Raw genomic sequence first — 18,726 nt, forward strand, 5'->3', positions numbered from 1 at the left:
TCAAGAATTTATTCAAAGTCCAAAGGTAAGCGCTGACTGTGCCCAGTCCACTTCTTGTATTCGACCAATACTCCATCGCGGTCACCCATATTTTTTTTACTTTGACTCGGTCTCATACAACTAGATATCTGCCGTTGGTGCTTTAATATATAGGTGCCAGTTTTTACTAAAAACTTTAAACATTCATAATCATTCTCATGGGAGGTTCCTCTTAAAGAGCTGAGGAGATTCGCAGTCCTGCTGCAAGTGCAGTAGGCAAACACAAACAAATAAAATGGCATATTAATGTCATTTTATTTTGTCACCAGCTTGCACTGTGTACAGCACAAGCGTTAGGACATGGGCGGGGCTGAATCCTGCAATTGCAGGATGACTGCTGACCCTTTCAGTGCTCATTTCAAGTTGGCCAACTGACTTCTTACAGCCAGCCTGACATGCACACTGTAGACCCAGCAATCCCAGGGCTGTCAAACAGCCAGGGGATTGCTGGTACAGGCATCCAGTCTCAAAATGAGCACTGGGTTAGCCTGCTCCCAGCAATCCTGGAACTGCTCTCATACTGAAAACAACATGAGAGTAGCTCCAGGATTGGTTGGATTCCCGTTCTACTGAGCAGGAAGGAAGTCCTTCTGTTTCTGCTCGTGGACGTTAGGGGAGCCGCGTATATGGTGGAATTATCGCGCCCCACCATATTTTAGTCCACAGATGTTTCTACTGATTGGAGTTTCATCATTTTGGTGTAAATTATAAAAAAAATACTCTATTTTTCTAAATTGGTGTGAGACTTTACTTGAGCTGTGTCTTCACCATATTACTGTTTAAAGTGATGCATTTACACATATCCTCTAAGTCAAGTCTGACTGCTCTTGTGCCAAGCCACCACAGGGCTAATCATACTGTAGTCGGGCGATCCCGGCTACAAGTGAGCCGAATGACGTATCGGCCGAGGCCGATACGTCATTTCCGCGTCTTCCCGTTGCCGGGGAGACGCGGTCCGAGAGCGGCAGGCGGGACGGCGTTGCCCGGGAAACGACGTCAGTTTCCCGGGCTGGGCTGCCTAAAGAGGGAGACGCGCTGGGAAGGGGAGAGAGAGGAGGAGCGGAGAGGACCACGGAGACAGCGAGGCACGGAAAGACCGAGGAAGAACAGAAGACCAGGAGAGAAGCTGATGAGGCGCTGGAGGAGAGAGGGAGAGAAGAAGAGCCCCAGAGCCTGGAACCAGGAGACCAGCAGGAGGAACACTACCAATCCAGCCACGACCCTGGAGGGTCGTGGCTAAACAAGGTACGGTCCATTTGGACTAAAAGAAGGGAAATTGGAGGGAAAGGGACTGGGGAGGGGTCATAGAGGAGGGTTGGAAAGGGAGGTAGAGGGAAGGGCACTATAAATAGCTCACCAGTGTCACTTATTCCTACACTAGAAAAATAGTTGTGGTCACACTATTTCCCTAAAACACTCCTCACCAGCACCAACCCCCTCCTTTCGTGTGTACCACCTCCCAGTCCAGAGATAAGAGAAAAGGGAAGAGTCCCAAGTAAAAATCCATACTTACCTTAGCATTTTCCCTTCTATTTTCGGCATCCACCCGGACTCCGACGAGCGAGCGAGGCAGATTGGTCACCTGTAAAACAAGAAGCAAGAACATATAATCACAAACCTGGGAAAAGATATGGAAGAAGAACAAAGCGACTAAGAAAGACTATAATACTTGTGGTTTGGTTGCACATACCCTACTTTCCGCCTAACTAAAACCAAAAATAATAAACCACTTACCCCTAACTAAACAACGCTTCAGTGGTCTTTATACTGTTCGACCTGCGACAGTGGTGTCAGAAGTGGGACCTAGACCTGTGTGGCCTCCCCGCAGTAATCGAACAGTATAACAATGAGTGACCAACCCTCGTTGGAGGATATGATAAAGCAATTGGCCGAGGGCCAACGTCATCTCCAGCTGGTGTGGGAGGCTCACCAGCGAGAAGCCAAAGAGGACAGGGAAGCGTTACAGTCCGCTTTGAAAAGTCAGGCGACCATCCTTGCGAATAATCAACTAGTCACATCCTAATATGCTAGCGCCCTTTTCGGATCAACAGAACACCAGTTTTGAACAACTAAAATCCTTCCTAACCAAAGATCCCATTCTCCGATGCCCGGATTTTTCAAAACCTTTCCATCTCTATACTGATGCCTCAGATGTGGGTTTAGGGGGAGTGTTGGCCCAACCCGATGGGGACGGTAGGGATCATCCGGTAGTATACGTCAGTAGGAAATTGTTTCCCCGGGAACAACACTATCCGACCATTGAAAAAGAATGTCTGGCCATAAAATGGGCCGTGGATACATTACAATATTACCTTCTAGGACGTCCCTTCATACTTTTTACCGATCATGCTCCCCTCACGTGGTTATCTGCCCATAAGGATACCAATTCCCGGATTTTAAGATGGTTCCTTGAACTGCAACCATTTTCCTTTCAGGTCCGTCACATCCCAGGTCACCAACAGGCCCCAGCTGACTATTTATCTCGTTATCCAGACACTGCTACGGTTCTCGAGCAGGACCTTTCATGGGGAGAGGTATGTAGTCGGGCGATCCCGGCTACAAGCGAGCCGAATGACGTATCGGCCGAGGCCGATACGTCATTTCCGCGTCTTCCCGTTGCCGGGGAGACGCGGTCCGAGAGCGGCAGGCGGGACGGCGTTGCCCGGGAAACGACGTCAGTTTCCCGGGCTGGGCTGCCTAAAGAGGGAGACGCGCTGGGAAGGGGAGAGAGAGGAGGAGCGGAGAGGACCACGGAGACAGTGAGGCACGGAAAGACCGAGGAAGAACAGAAGACCAGGAGAGAAGCTGATGAGGAGCTGGAGGAGAGAGGGAGGGAAGAAGAGCCCCAGAGCCTGGAACCAGGAGACCAGCAGGAGGAACACTACCAATCCAGCCACGACCCTGGAAGGTCGTGGCTAAACAAGGTACGGTCCATTTGGACTAAAAGAAGGGAAATTGGAGGGAAAGGGACTGGGGAGGGGTCATAGAGGAGGGTTGGAAAGGGAGGTAGAGGGAAGGGCACTATAAATAGCTCACCAGTGTCACTTATTCCTACACTAGAAAAATAGTTGTGGTGACACTATTTCCCTAAAACACTCCTCACCAGCACCAACCCCCTCCTTTCGTGTGTACCACCTCCCAGTCCAGAGATAAGAGAAAAGGGAAGAGTCCCAAGTAAAAATCCATACTTACCTTAGCATTTTCCCTTCTATTTTCGGCATCCACCCGGACTCCGACAAGCGAGCGAGGCAGATTGGTCACCTGTAAAACAAGAAGCAAGAACATATAGGGCCTGATTCCGCCCGCCGAAGTTACCCCACCAAAATACCGTTCCGCGGTCTAAAGACCGCTGAGGGTATTTTGGGATTTGCCCTGGGCTGGCGGGCGGCCGCCAAAAGGCCGCCCGCCAACCCAGGGCAAATCAACCTTCCCACGAGGACGCCGGCTCAGAATTGAGCCGGCGTAGTGGGAAGGTGCGACGGGTGCAGTGGCACCCGTCGCGTATTTCAGTGTCTGCATAGCAGACACTGAAATACTTTGTGGGGCCCTCTTACGGGGGCCCCGCGGCACCCCCTACCGCCATCCTGTTCCTGGCGGGAGACCCGCCAGGAACAGGATGGCGGTAGGGGGTGTCAGAATCCCCATGGCTGCGGAGCGCGCTCCGCAGCCATGGAGGATTCTGTAGGGCAGCGGAAAACCGGCGGGAGACTGCCGGTTTTCCTTGTCTGACCGCGGCCGAACCGCCGCGGTCAGAATGCCCTGCGGGGCACCGCCGGTCTGTCGGCGGTGCTCCCGCCGACCCTGGCCCCGGCGGTCTGAGACCGCCGGGGTCAGAATGACCCCCATAATCACAAACCTGGGAAAAGATATGGAAGAAGAACAAAGCGACTAAGAAAGACTATAATACTTGTGGTTTGGTTGCACATACCCTACTTTCCGCCTAACTAAAACCAAAAATAATAAACCACTTACCCCTAACTAAACAACGCTTCAGTGGTCTTTATACTGTTCGACCTGCGACACATACTTAGTGATTTTTGTGGTTCATCTTAAAAGGGATTGTGAGTGTTGTTTCGATGGGGCCCCCCTATCTTCAATCAACAATTCAACTTCTTACAGCACCTTATTTTAGTTTTTGGACAGACATGCAGCCCATCTTCAAGTTTCTGTAGGGATTAAATCATATTGAGAAATAAAGTTAGGAAAGATTTAAAGGTATGAGTATTTTTCACTCAACAATTTCAGATTAATGATCACATTCATCCAAGTTCTTCTAATACACACTGGATGTCTCATTTTATTTTCCTTTTGCTATCCAATAAAATGAGAATATGTAGCAATTATATATAGAGCAACCAGTTAAATGGTATGGATTTTTACGTGTAGGTCTGAAAACCTTCATCTTTATTTCTTTATCATTGTATTATAATTTTATCCATATTTATAGTTTGGGTGGTGAAGAAATAAAGTAGCAAGTAGCCTATATTATGCTTTCACAGTTCAACATCTGTATGCTTTTAATGTACTTAGAAATCGTACGCTATAATATAATGCAATCACTTGAAGACTAAAATACAAAGACACAAAATCCATGCAAATCTACACCGACACAGCTGCCCCTTCGCATGAGTGTAGGTGTACTGGTATTCTGCATTCACCAGGAATACTCCTGGCAATGTCATGTGATTTTTTCCAGAGTTGCTATATCCCAAATGACGATTTTTATGCACTGTACAATTCCGCATTGGGTAGCAAGGTGTAAATGTGCATTCATGAAAGGTGCAAAAGCACATTTTTTGCTTCTCCCTAAGGGAAACCTTATTTGTATTGGAAAGCCACCTTACTCTGTTCACCCATGAAGTTTGGAGTGTTCCTGTTCCTTTAGGACCCTCAAAGGGAATTTACCTCAGCTGTTTGATGGAATAGATCTCTAACCATTTGCAGGCTAGGAAAGCGTAGGAGAGAAATGTGTGAATGCTACAAACCTAAACATGCCCAAAAAGACTGGTTACCGCCCCATGCATGGACGTTATTGCTGTACAATTGTATGCAATCATGGTGAAAAATACGCAGTAGTAAAACAGTACCTCTGTTATGTTTACTTTAATGAATAACTAAGTTAAATGGCTTTGTGAATCAGTCCTGTTCTTATGACGCTAGAATAATTCAATCGTATGTGAGTTTTTCCCAGTGTTTTCATCTTATATTACTGAAGAGTGATATCTTTAGGGATATATTTGAATCATGCTGCTTTGCATTTGGCAGGAATAGTAAGAATTTTAAAAAATAATTTATTCTTAACTTTTATTATTTTACTTTATATTGAGTCTTTTGCACAATACGTTCTGACTAATGTTTTTCAATTTCTGCTTTACAGAATTTGTACCAGAATAGGTTCTTGGGCCTGGCTGCCATGGCATCCCCTTCGAGAAACTCCCAGAGCAGGAGACGATGTAAAGAGCCTCTCAGGTACAGCTACAACCCTGAGCAGTTCCGGAATGTGGACATCAGGAATGCCCACCAAGCCTCCATGCCACGCTCCACTAGTGACACAGACCTGGTGACGTCAGATAGCAGGTCGACCCTTATGGTCAGCAGCTCTTACTATGCGATAGGACACTCTCAGGACTTGGTGCTCTGCTGGGATATAAAAGAAGAAGTAGACGCCGGAGATTGGATTGGAATGTATCTTATTGGTAAGTTCTCATTCGCCTACAATTATACTTTATAGGGCTAGACATGCATATGCAAATGTTAAAAATATTTAAATTTTTAATTGTACTGTTAATAAATGTGATATGCATAATATATTACAAAGTATTTTGATTAGGAGGGTTTTACAAGATTAAACTCTACCCAGCAAAATGTCTCGCCTAAAGGTTCCCTATTCTAAAAGAATCATTCTGAAAAGGTAAGGAAAATAAATGTGTGTAAAATTCCCCCTTTCAGTGAAAATCATGATAGTGCCATAAATTATAAACGTCATTTAAGGGTTTTAAGATTGTTTGAAATGCTCAATAAAAGTCCTGTATATTCTTTGTATCTTTTAAAGAAAGTTTTGTTTCTTTCTTAAATAGTTGCAAATTCAGTTTTATAGCTCTTTATCACACAGTCACAACTTTTTCAAAAACTACAAAACGTATTCCTAACTTTGAGAACTTTGAACGTAGGCACACTTAATAACTAGAATTTACATATCCTTAGACCTCTCTCCCTTGAAACAGTTTTGTGTGGTGTGTGCCAAAGATGTAAATTCATCGAAGTGACAGTGTAGTAGTATTGGCATCATGCATAATTTGACCATCAATAGCATCACTTGATTGGTACTTGTTCTGCAACCAACACATCTACCTCCTCCTTTTGGCTGCTCAGGGGATGGAGGTGGGCAAAGGGTGTGAAATACATAAAATGAATGCTCATAGAGCCATGTTACTTTTGTTTTGCCTGTCCTGCCTCCATAATCCCCATGGCCAGGGGTGTCAAAATCTTTGCCACAGGTGCAAAATAGCAAGCCCGGGGCAGCAACTGATGCGTTAGATCCCTCCAATAGGCATCCATCGAAAGCACTGAATAAATATCAATAAACATTAACTGTTAATATCCTAACATTTGAAAAGGTACTAACCAAGTTACGTAACATTTGGCAATTAAAACTGTGTCTCTCTTCATAACCGCCAATCCCTGCCTCACTTCTCTGACTAAGAACCTAGCTTTGTCAATTGTTCCAGCCATTCCAGGCATTATTAGCTGGCCATTCACAGATAATTCGATTTCAGTGACCTTCAAGCCTCTCAAAAGACAAATACAAGAGAGTGGCCAGTACTGCTATTTTTAACCAGCCTTGACCATTACCTCTTGTCTGAAGAACACGGGTCATAATCAAAATACTGTCAAGAATAGGCCATGGCAAATGCCTAAGTACTGTGCTTCCAGCTTTTTCCACTGAACGGCTTCACCAAAACTTGTGGGTTAGGAATGGTCACAAGCTGATGAAGGCAGGCATTTTTCTCTGAAACGTGCTTTGTTGATTTTGTTCATAATTGCAAAGTGAATCCTATTTAAGGTTCTAATTCTTACCCACAGAACCTGAAAGTCAAAAAACTCGGTTTGGGCCAGATGTGAGAAAATGCAATTTTGCATTTCCTAAATAGTGACTTCATAGAAATCGCTATTAAGGAACTGCAAAACCAAGTATGGCTGTGGGTGTTAGGCCCCCATGACGCACCCCAAAATTATGGTTCATGTGTAAAGCACACATATCCCCTAGGGGCATGTGTGCTCTACTGCAGTTTTAAACAAGCATTTGCAATGCAACAAGTCTCGCGCTTGCTCATGTTAGAGCTGATAGCGTTGTAAACTCCTAACCCGACTTTTCACCTATCGGCAAAAGTGCATTTATGTACGTAACCTGAAAAAGTGCAATTAACTGTGTAAAGCGCTCGACTTCTGCCAAGCGAAATTGCCCTAGTAAATTAGAGAAAAAGTAGTCCACGAGTCGGACAGAAAACAGCGAGCCTCGCATGTTTTATGAGTACTTGGTCGATGCGCTCGAGGAGGGCTAGCCACCAGAAACTAATGAAAGCAAGCAAATTTTAATAGGCAAGCCCACGAACCAATGAAAAACACTGACGTGACGTCGACAGGGATCCGAGCCCTTTTCTAAACACTAAAGCGTCTTGCTGCGATACGCATGTGTGAGCGCATGCAACGCAGGCTCGACCCTAAAAAGCATCTTTGGGTGCTTTTTTAAATTGCACATGGTTACCATCGACTTGAAGTCAATTGTAATTGCATTTCCTAAATGCCCCATTTGCATTTAGGAATGCTTTGTACATGTGAAGAGGAATCACAAACAGGTAATCTCTATTTGTGATTTCCTATTTATGAGATTGCAAATTGTGATTTTTGCTGGGTAGAAATCGCAATTTGCGACCGCTTGCAGAGCTTTGTACATCTGACAAGCCAGCTTAGCATTTCTTAACATGCCCAAAATAGTGATTCGGACCCTTAAGAAATGCTAAATGGCTTAGTGCATCTGGCTCTAAATTCTGACAGAGTACTACGGCAGTATATTACTTCAACAAATCTGTGTTCAGTCAATACAGGGAAAAGAGTTGCTTGGCGAATTGGTTATTTCTTCAAGTGCCCTTCAATGAACGGTTTTGTGTGCAAGTATCAGAAGTGTAAACTACTTTTGAGTTAAAGAAAAATAGATGCAGGATGAGGATCATTTAGTCTATCTAAACTATTTTGTACCTACATGTAGCACATAAATGCATCGTCATTCTATTGGATCACTTCTGAAAAAGTTATGTTATGTTATGTTATGTTATGTTATGTTATGTTAGGTTAGGTTAGGTTAGGTTATGCTAGACTAGGGGATCTGTATAGGACTAATTTATCCGACAGTTACTGGGCACTATAAGGATCAGCTAATCACCAATTATTCGGCCTTCGCCATGTCCTGATTTGACATCTGAATTCGGTGGTGAAAGATATCGCATGCAAGTGTGATGGGAGGGACTTTCACAGTCTGGTTCCAAATGTAGAGAAACGTATGCCCCCAACTGACTTCTTACAAACTTTCATAAAATCACATGACTGATTTAAGATGGGTGGATTTGTCTTCTTGAGAATTACTTTGTTATCCGTTTGTAAATAAAACTACAAGTTTTCGAGCAATAATCTTTGGGCTGTACCTAGTACCTTAAATAGGATGCACTACTGAACTGGAAGCCAATGAACTGATTGCCGAAGTGGACGGGCTTGACGAAACCTTGAGGCTCTGCTTAAGCGATGCACTGGTTGGTTCTGTTTAACTTGGAGTCTCTGCAAATGATATGCCAGTAGATCCAAGTAAAGTGAATTTATGTATCGAAACCTTGAGGCTATTTTTGCTGAAGCAGCTCATCATTTTGCATCCATGTTTATCAAAGGGACTATTTCCTAATACTTTTTAAATGGAAGGTAACAATACTATCTTCATAAATAGGCTTTTAACTACTTTTGAAGTAACAGGTAGAGGGCCAATTTCGGAGGGTCAACATCCTTCAGGCCACAGGTTAACTTTGCTATTATCAACTGCCATTTTTATTTTTTCTGCATTCAGTTTGAGACGATTACTACCAACAATTCCCACTTTATCCTCATGGTATCATGAAACTGGGAACAAGAATGTACATTACAATCTAACTGGACAATGTTACTACTTGTCTCCAGCCCATACCAAAAGGTAAGAACCATTTGAAGACCATCTCCTTATTTCCTGCTTCTTTCAAAAATTGCAGTAGAATTTCATGGTCACATGCTGCTGACACGTCTAACAAAATTAGACCACTGACTTTGTCCATTTCTTCTTCCGTTCTTAAGTCATCGAATATATACCCAACAGTGCTAACTCTGTCTTATGGCCTGGTCATAAGTCTGCCTGAGAAAGACTTAGGTAATTAGTTATTTGAAGATAAGCGCCAGCTTATTTTCTCCTGAAGAACATTTACTCATCACACCAATTTTAACTTGCCAATAGCTGGCATGGTTAAAACACAACATTAGCTTATTTGATGGCTGATGAATTACATTGAACTGCACATGCTACTGGATGGTACCCAGTTAAGATTCCAGACTGTCAATGGTTTACAGTGGATCCTTTTTGGCATAACAGACTTCTCTGGGCTGGACACGCTAGGTAGATGTCAGGCCTCTTTCTTTTGGGTCTTCCAGGTGCCACTGTTTCAGTGGCACAATAGTTGTTTATTAGCTAGGCTTACAGAGAAATTCAACGAATGGAGGGGTTCACTCAAGTGATTAAAATGGGCATATTCTTTTTTGAGGGTCTCTACCTCTTTTGTGGGTCTCTGAAAAAATCTACCATCTCCACTCACCTATCCAAAGTATAATTTCAACCACTGGCATAAATCAATTCATCAAATGGATTGCTGTTATATATAATTGATTGTGCAGATCGAGAAGGAAAATGCATCAACCACAATTTCAGTTGCGTTAAACAGTGAATCTGCCAAAAGATCCGATAAAAGCAACAGCAAATTTGGTAGTAATATTCAAACCAATATCACTTCCTTCTCCAGTGAACTCAGATTTTAAGAATAGCTCTTTGTGTCTCCAGCAGTAGCAAGTCTTGTGGTTTAGTTTGATCAAGACATGTCCTTCAAAGGACAAATATTTAAAAACAGCTGTGAACATGATCAAAATCCTTTTAAGGGTTAGATAAGCCAAATTCCTGTGTTTTGAGATTCCAATGTTATCACTGCAAGACTTCAGCAAACCTTTAGATTAGGGTCAGTCTCAATCTGTCAAATAGAGAGCATATTTATTTGAAATTTCCTTGGTTGCATTTGTTGATGATTGCAAAGTGAATCATATTTAAGGTTGTAGTGGTCACCCACAGAAACTTCAAGGAAAAAGTTCACTTTATGGTGAGGGACTATGACTCCAGTGTACGGCTTCATTAAGCCTATGTTCAGTCACTGCACTGAAACAAGTTGCATGGTGAAGGAAGAGGTATTTTTTTAGGTGTCCTTCAGTGAAAGGTTTTATGTGCAAGATTCAGACTGCACATAAAGTGTGTTTTTGATTTTAATGAATGTTGATTGAGGGGTGGACCACTTAAGTCACATACACTACTTTGTACGTACATGTAGGAAATATATTCATTGGTATTCTATGATTAAGATTACATTAAAGGACTGGTGAATAGACATTACCAATGGGTACTTTTATCACACACAGTTGGGCTATAGACTACAATACAGAGTTCTGAGACACTACAGTAATTTTGTTTTCTGAAGTGAAGGGCTGAACTCCCAATTCCAATTTATAAATAAATGACTGGTTCTGATCAGCCATTAAAATGAGATTCTGTGGGCGTGGCGGAGAAGTGAGATGTCCCTGCCGAAGACCCACCCCAGTGCCTGGAGACCAATATTGGGATTTTGTAGTCCCTATCTTTGAACGCTGGCTGCAGGGGTCCCTGGGGAGCTGTGAGGAGCATGCAGCACCCCCTGAGGTGCTAGGATCGGGGACCACTGTGCGATGCCTTCTGGATGGCAGAGCCGAGGCCTGCGACTCACTAGATTCCCGCTCTGCTCCTCAGGCCTTCATCCATGTGATGGAGACACAGTGAATTCAGTGGAGGAGCCAAGTGGCCTGAATCCACCGGGGTTTCAAGGCCTCTCCCCAATGCAACAGGTGGAGAGAGCAGTGCTCAGCCCGTAGATACCTGTGCCCTGGGGGTGGGCAGCCTGCTGTTGTGGGGCCTGGCCACAGCCTGAAGTGGCGGGCCACTCAGGCCTTGAAGGGAGCAATGTGGGATCTCCCGGTGGTGGCCCAGACCCATCCGAGTCAGCTTCGCTGACGGGGTGAGCGAGTAGAGATGATCCCTTCCTAGCCACACACCTTTGGTGGTTTGCTCCCCGGGGGCCATTGCCCGGGAGTGCTTGGAGCTTGGGCTCCAATCTACCTGGTGGACTGGCCATTCAGATTACTCAGCAGAAAAGAAGATCCCTGGCTGAGTCCCGGTATGCTTGCGATGCTCCCACGGGAGCCTCCATCAGCAGGTGCGCATGAGAGTGTGTGCCTGTGCTGGGAGGCATCTTGCAGATACCCTCACTTCCTCCTCCTTTGGGGCCCTGCGTGATGGACTCCTCTGGTGGCCAGGGTTTCTGGGCCCACTGCTCCATGAAGTACTGACCCCAAGTCTAGGGATGAGATAGAGACTAGCCTTCAGATCCTCACTGGGCCTTGACTGACAAGGCCCTAGCCATTAACACAGTCATGCAAGTGTGCCTGAAGTGGTCCCGGGAGGTCACCGTACTCCACAGCTTAGAGACATGGGCTGCAATACGACTGTAAGCACTGACACCATAGTGGGGTGAAACCTTCGATTGGCCCCCGGATAACTTTCATATGCTGGTGCTGTGCTAGGCCCATGCCGGGCACTCACGACTGGTTTGCCCGCGGACTTCAGGAGTCGCAGGACCTGGGACACCCATGTTTCACTTTTGGACACTGAAAAGCACTTCTTGCCCCGAACCCCATTGTCAGGCCCGTGTTGCAGCACTTTGCGGACCCAGTGGGTTCTTCCCTGTGTGCCCAAACTGCAAGCCGCTCTATCTTTACAGAGAGCGATGACCACCGGGAGAGGAAAGAAGGATTGCTCACTAAAAGTCATGCTCACCAAATCTGCAGGATCACAGATCTCATCGGCAGTGTCGCCCTCTGGACTGAACTCTGTGCCTCCGAAAAAGGGAGTGGATGCACCAGTCACCTGGCCCTTTCTGGAGGCTCTCTTTGCCTCACTCTGACACGATCTACAGACCATTAGAAGAGACCTCTCCAACAATATTAAAGAAATTCTTAGAGATCTGGATGATCTGGAGGGCAGAGTTTCAACGCAGGAGGAGCACGAAACAAGCTGGGATGAGAAGATCGAGCACCTGCAACAAGAAGTCATCTGGCTTAGGGACCAACATCTAGAACTACAGGCACACACCGAAGATTTGCAAAATCGCTCAAGAAGAAACAACATACGCATCAAAGGGGTACGCTCTGGAGCGGAGGGAGATGACATCCATCAATTTGTCATAGAACTTTTCTGTTCAGTTCTGAAGGTTTCATCAGAGGAGGACATCACCTTGGATAGAGCTCACAGGGTGGGCCCGAAGGGGTCGGGTGCGGCGCCTCGAGCAGACATATTGATGTGCGTCCACGACTTCCAATTGAAGGAAGGAATACTTAGAGCATCCTATTACTATCAACCGGTATAGTTCAAGGTCTCTACCCAGTACTCTACCAGGAATTGGCTGCCTCCACATTGCAGAAATGTAGAGACTTTTACCCAGTCACAACCTACCTAGTGAAGAAGGCATTCGATACCCGTGGGGGCACCCAATTCGGCTTCACCAAATTCATGCCCGCACGGAGGCCCACTAGTTGTTGGACATAGGGTACACTCCTATTGAATCCTCTCAAAAAATACAGGGGAGCAACGGATGTATAGACGTCAGCGACGGAGAAACCTTGGAACACTTTCTGCGCTGCTCCGCCCTGATCTTGAGACTATGACTGAAGAACTATGGGTGATTATAGAGTCAATCTCCTGGGACTCGGTGGCCGTTGACACAGTTTGACCCTGGCTGAGGTGCACAGGAGCGATAGCTTTAGCCTGTGCAGGGTCGGGGGCCAGGAGGTGGGGTCCATGGACCATCACATGCTCCTCACAACTCTCAACCAGTTCGGTCATGACCCTGGATGTTGACTCTTATCACTAATGTTTTGTTACATGTGGAGGGACCCTTAGATATTAGTCTCAAATTGCTATTACTGCAGATATGTTACTGCTCTCTCTGTGCATTCACTCATCATAGCTCCATGCCGGGACACCTCGCAGGACATGACAGTGCTACGAGAAACCAAACACACACGCCCGCACAATGACCCACAATTTACAGATTCTTACTCTTAACATGAAGGGTCTTAACAACCTGGTGAAACGTAGGGCGATTCTTTCCTATCTTGAACATTCTGGGGCACACATATTCTTACTCCAAGAAACACACCTGCTGATGGGTGACTGGTATAGAATGCACTCTAGTGCCTTCCCACTCCAGTTTTTTTCTTCCAACTCAACAAAAACAGCAGGAGTAGCGATCCTAGTGTCTAGCTCCCTCTGTGGACAGATTGGTCAGAAACAGGCCGAAATCAAGGGTAGTTGCTTGCCCACTCAGTTTCTCTGGGAGGGGCCACACCGTCACGCTCGGGACCATATACACACCTAATGAGGGGCAAGATCGCTTTATATGACACACAGTTATGGAAGTCATGGCTGCATAAGACAGGATGGTACTACTAGGGAAGGACCTCAATCTGGTATTTAACAATTATCTACACAGGTCTGCCCAGTGACATGGCCACACCGGGGAGGGACTTGACTAAAGGCAATGAATCTCACTGACATCTGGCGTACCTTACACCCAAACATGCATGACTATACATTCTTCTCCCACACTCATAAAACATATGTCTGCATAGACTGCTTTTTGGGCACCTCCACCCTTTGGTCCCTGGTGACAGCCTCTGAGAATGAACTGCGATCAGATCATGCAGCAGTCTCTCTCATCCTGGCATTTCCATCACAGCGCTCACTTCCCAGATGCTGGTGACTGCAAGACATACTTCTGCACAGACCGCGAGTAGTCCAGCAACTTAACAAAGCCATTTTAGACTTTCTTGCACTAAACGATATTCTGGATGTCTTCATATCAACCCTGTGGGCTACCCTAAAAGCAGTCATTAGGGATGAATTATTCACCACCTCAGTGGCTGATAATAAATTACGTAGGGACAGAACCAGAAAGCATTCATAAAAGGACCGGGGCACCCAGAATCTGGCGCACTCTGGAAGCTGCTCAAAAACAAATGGTGGGGATTGACCTTGAAAGGGCCACCTTTTGACTCCGACACTCCTTTTATATTGGAGGCAAAAGGTGTGACCATCTCCCGAGCCCAGAGACAGGCCACTAGGGTTAAGGTTATATTAACAGCAGATAGCACGGAGTGCAACAAAGACAATTAGATCACCTCTGCCTTCCTTAATTTCTGTCTGGCACTGTACTCCATACAGGACTTACCTCGAGATGCACCAGCACTGTATCTCCAGGGGGCCCGCACTCCTAAATTGACACCCACCCAGTTTTGTCCACTTTTGGCTCCTCCACCAGGTTGTTTAATTCATTCAAGGACTCAGCTTCAGTCCCGCCTTCCATGCCAGCTGCTTTCATTGTGATCATTCCAAAACCAGGCAAATACATGCACCAATCTGCCTTGTATCAACTTATTTCCCTTGTGAATGTTGACATTAAACTCGTCACTGGTCTAATGGCAGTTCACTTGGGTTCCCTCTTACCTACCCTTATAGGCCCAGATTAGGCAGGATTTGTTTTCATCACCAATGTAGTGACAACAAAAAATTACTTTTGCATCTCATCGATAAAGTTAGGAGCTCTACTGGAGATTGGATGCTTTCAGCAGTGGATGCCAAGAAAGCCTTTGATTGGATCCATTGACCAGATCTGGAATTCACACTTTGACACTTTAGACTCTGCGACCCCTTTTGCTCCTAGGTGTTTAAAAATGATAGTACTCTTTCTGGACCGTTAGGTAAATGGACATACATCAGCTCCCTTTCCAATACCCAAGGACACCCATCAAGGATTCCCACTATCACCCTTGCTTTTTGCTTCATATATGGAGCCATTTGCTCAGAGAATTCCGGACAACCCGATGAATAAAGGTGAGGAGTAGGATACTATCAGCATGTGTACCGAGGATGTCTTGATGACACTGGAGGAGCCTGGAGGAGCCTTTTCACTCACTCCCTCCCTTTTTGGGAGAACTAGACAGATTTGGACAGGCGGTGGGATACAAGTTTAGCGTGCACAAATCATAGGCACTCAATCTATGGCTTAAGATGGATACACAAAAGTTCCTTGACAGAGATTTCTCAATCAAATGGATTTCTTCATCTATCCTCTACCTAGGGGTTCAATTGGCCTCTATGGCCCAAGAGACTGCCTGAATTAACTACAAGATGCTGCACCAACAATCTTTCTCCTTTAATGAAAGCTTCTTTAGCTGTCTGGTGCACAGTTGATGTGTGAGAAGGACTGAATATGTCCTATTAAGCGATCCCCGAATCTGAATGATTACACTATCTCCAAATCAGACACTGGGTAATGCAACCTGCGAATCGCCCAGGGGCTCAGCACATTCTTACTGCATTTTGAAAGCGGCTGGCCACTAAGACGTCTAATAAACGCCGCAGTAATGAACTATACGGCCTTTTACGCCCACTCCCTCCATAGGTCAAATCGAATGGCCAGATGTGGTGGGAGCTGGAGCTGGGCCGCTCATTGTCCCTATAGGGATGGGGTGGTCATTTATTACCATGCACGCCACCCATCTAGTAACACAGCCAGTATAGAAACTGCCATCAAGATCACTGGTATCTCACACCTGCCCGCCTACAACCAGGCAACCACCATGGCGTGGAGGAGGTTCCCAGGGAACATTATTACACATACTATGGGAATGCCCAAACTTGGCTTCTTACTGGCAACAGGTGCTAGATGACATCGATAACTACTTAGACACCCAACTCCCTCGGTTATCTGCTTACACCTTCTAGGGGCTCCCTAATGCTCTTACCTTTCCATTTTAAATCAAACAGGGGGATCACATTGGAATAGCATTGTAGACAGTCCTACAAAATATCTTGGCGCATTTGGGTATCAGGTCAGCTACCTATGTTCCAGGGCAGGCTCCATAGAGTTTGGCTCTTATTATGAATGGAAAGATGGACCTTACACAGTCTGCACAGAGAGCTACATACTCCCTGCTCTAGCATCCATTTATTGCCTTGCTCTCCTCTGAATTCCGTGAACTCACTTGTCCTAGGTATGTTCGTGTACTTCGATTAACGGAGCCAGACACTGACACTGACCAGGAGAGGGTTACATAGACTGACATATCAAGGCTGAAGCAATGTACGTCATCCATAGTTTTATTCACACTGTGGTTCCTGGGGGGAGAGGAAGTTGGAGTTTATTATACACACTTTAATTAATAATACAAGAAGGCAGCACTTGGAGCTTCCAGATGCGCTGTTAAAGTGCTTGAAACTAACGGATTGTACTACATCATGCCTGCCTTTCATCGCACCCCACCGGCCTCTGGTTGTAGGTGGGAGTATGCGTATTCCACTTAAAACGTTAATAAACAGATTTAAACCATAAAATTGTATTATGTGGTTACAGTGTGGTTGTTCCTGTTCATCTTTAATTGGGCAGGAATCTGACCACCATCTGGATATAGTTGTTTGGGTCCCTTCCTTGCTTTCACCAGACACAGCTTTTAGTTTTGGTCTTTCATCAAGTAATGGTAAAGTTACGTTTATCTGCAATAGCATCTCATTGTCAAGTTAAGAAAATTTCTCAACTATGTCCTAAAAAGATATGTAGTCCCTAACACAATTGTTTAACAGTAACAAAGTAGACATATGCCGGAAAATACCTTGTGACTTGAGAGAATCAAATAGAATGACTTACGAAACACTGACATTTTAAGGTCATTGTTTAATGACTTTCAAGTCTTGCTCTTTGAAGTTTATCTGTCACATTCAAGCAACATACGTGAACCTTGATTCACCAAAATATTAGTGTATTTAAAGTATTATCAGCACCATTTATTTTTATCCCCAGTAACATCACAATGTTAACCCTTGCCCCACACTTAGGGCCTCATTTACGAGGCCGTGGTGCAAGGTGACGCAACCAGGCACTTGCTGCACCACCCTGCATCCCCGGGAAAAGGTTGAAATACGGTGTATTTCCAAGATTTGGCACATTTCTGTCCTCTCCCCTTGCACTGATGCACATATTGCTGCCTAGCACCAACGCAGGCACCCTTGCACCATGGTGCAAGGATGTTTACATTGCAGGGATGATTGTTTTTATGCTGGAAGGGACACTTTCCTGCACAAAAACAATCACAAGAGGTGGGACAGACCGCAGCACACATAGAAAGAGGAGAAAACCGGAATAAATAAAGATATCTATCCCAGTTGCGTTATTCTTATGCCACACCTGAGGTGAAACGCCCCTTTCAAGCAGTGTTATGCATGAAAGGGGTTCATTTTACAAAGGCACAATAAGCCATGCAAGGTGCCTTTGCCTGGCCTTGTAAATATGGGCTGGCACACTGGTCCAAACAAAAATGACACTGGTGCTGCTGTGTGTCTCTAGGGCCTCGTAAATGAGGCCCTCGGTCTCTCAACAGCCTTCTATTTGCTGCTCAAGTTCAAGGGAAGGGCTATTGAGTCCTGTTTACTGGTTGTTCTTGTAGTTTACAGACCAGTGATAGCAAGAGCGGTAACAAAGGTACCACATGGTAGGCACTAGCTGATAATCTAGCTGCCTCTGATTTTTACCTATCGTAATACATTGGCTCTTTCAAGAAATTATGATATTTAATTGTTGCGTAATTGCTCTTTAGTTGAAAGGCTTTCACCAGAAAATCTGTGGTGTGAGCAGCAATATTTATACGAATGATAATTGTCTGTAGAGTAAAATGTGATCGGGTGAAATGTCTATTTTAAGGTGTGCTTTATTGGTGCTTGTGTCTGTCATGCTAAACTGCTGGAACCTCTAGAGGGCGATAGGCAAAAGGACATGTCCCCCCAATATTGTTTACTATGTCAGTCTCATAAAGCAGAAACCCACATTCATCAGGTATATCTGGCATCCACCACCACAGAGACAAAGCAGTGTTGATGCATGCTGGGAAACAGTCACCTTGGAAGTGGTTTTAGAAGAGACTGGCATGCATTAAATGCTACTTATATTGTGTGGCGGGGGGGAGCAACTCTAATCTGAGCTTGAAAACCATTTAACATTCAATGCACAAGGTTCATCATGGCCTAGACACTCATAGGCAGCAGCGGGTACAATAGAGAATATGTGAGATTCAGATGCCATCTTGACAGTATAAAAATATCCATTTATTAACATGCATTTGCTGTCCACTCCAGACTGGAGGCTTAGTTGGGCTCACGATTCATTTACATTTTGAATAAGTCACAGACACTGAGATGACTAGTAGAACTGTGACAAAATC

General features: G+C 45.1%; 1 protein-coding gene across 1 annotated transcript in view; it reads left to right on the forward strand.

The window, feature by feature from the left end:
• HECW1 (HECT, C2 and WW domain containing E3 ubiquitin protein ligase 1) overlaps nucleotides 1-18,726 on the forward strand; it is a 1,026,664-nt gene that overhangs the window by 388,725 nt on the left and 619,213 nt on the right. The window contains exon 4 of the mRNA XM_069216002.1: nucleotides 5,417-5,735. Coding sequence (XP_069072103.1) covers nucleotides 5,417-5,735 — 319 coding nt within the window. The remainder of the gene's footprint in view (nucleotides 1-5,416; nucleotides 5,736-18,726) is intronic.

Source organism: Pleurodeles waltl, chromosome 2_1 (assembly GCF_031143425.1).
Source record: "Pleurodeles waltl isolate 20211129_DDA chromosome 2_1, aPleWal1.hap1.20221129, whole genome shotgun sequence".
Lineage (NCBI taxonomy): Eukaryota > Metazoa > Chordata > Amphibia > Caudata > Salamandridae > Pleurodeles > Pleurodeles waltl.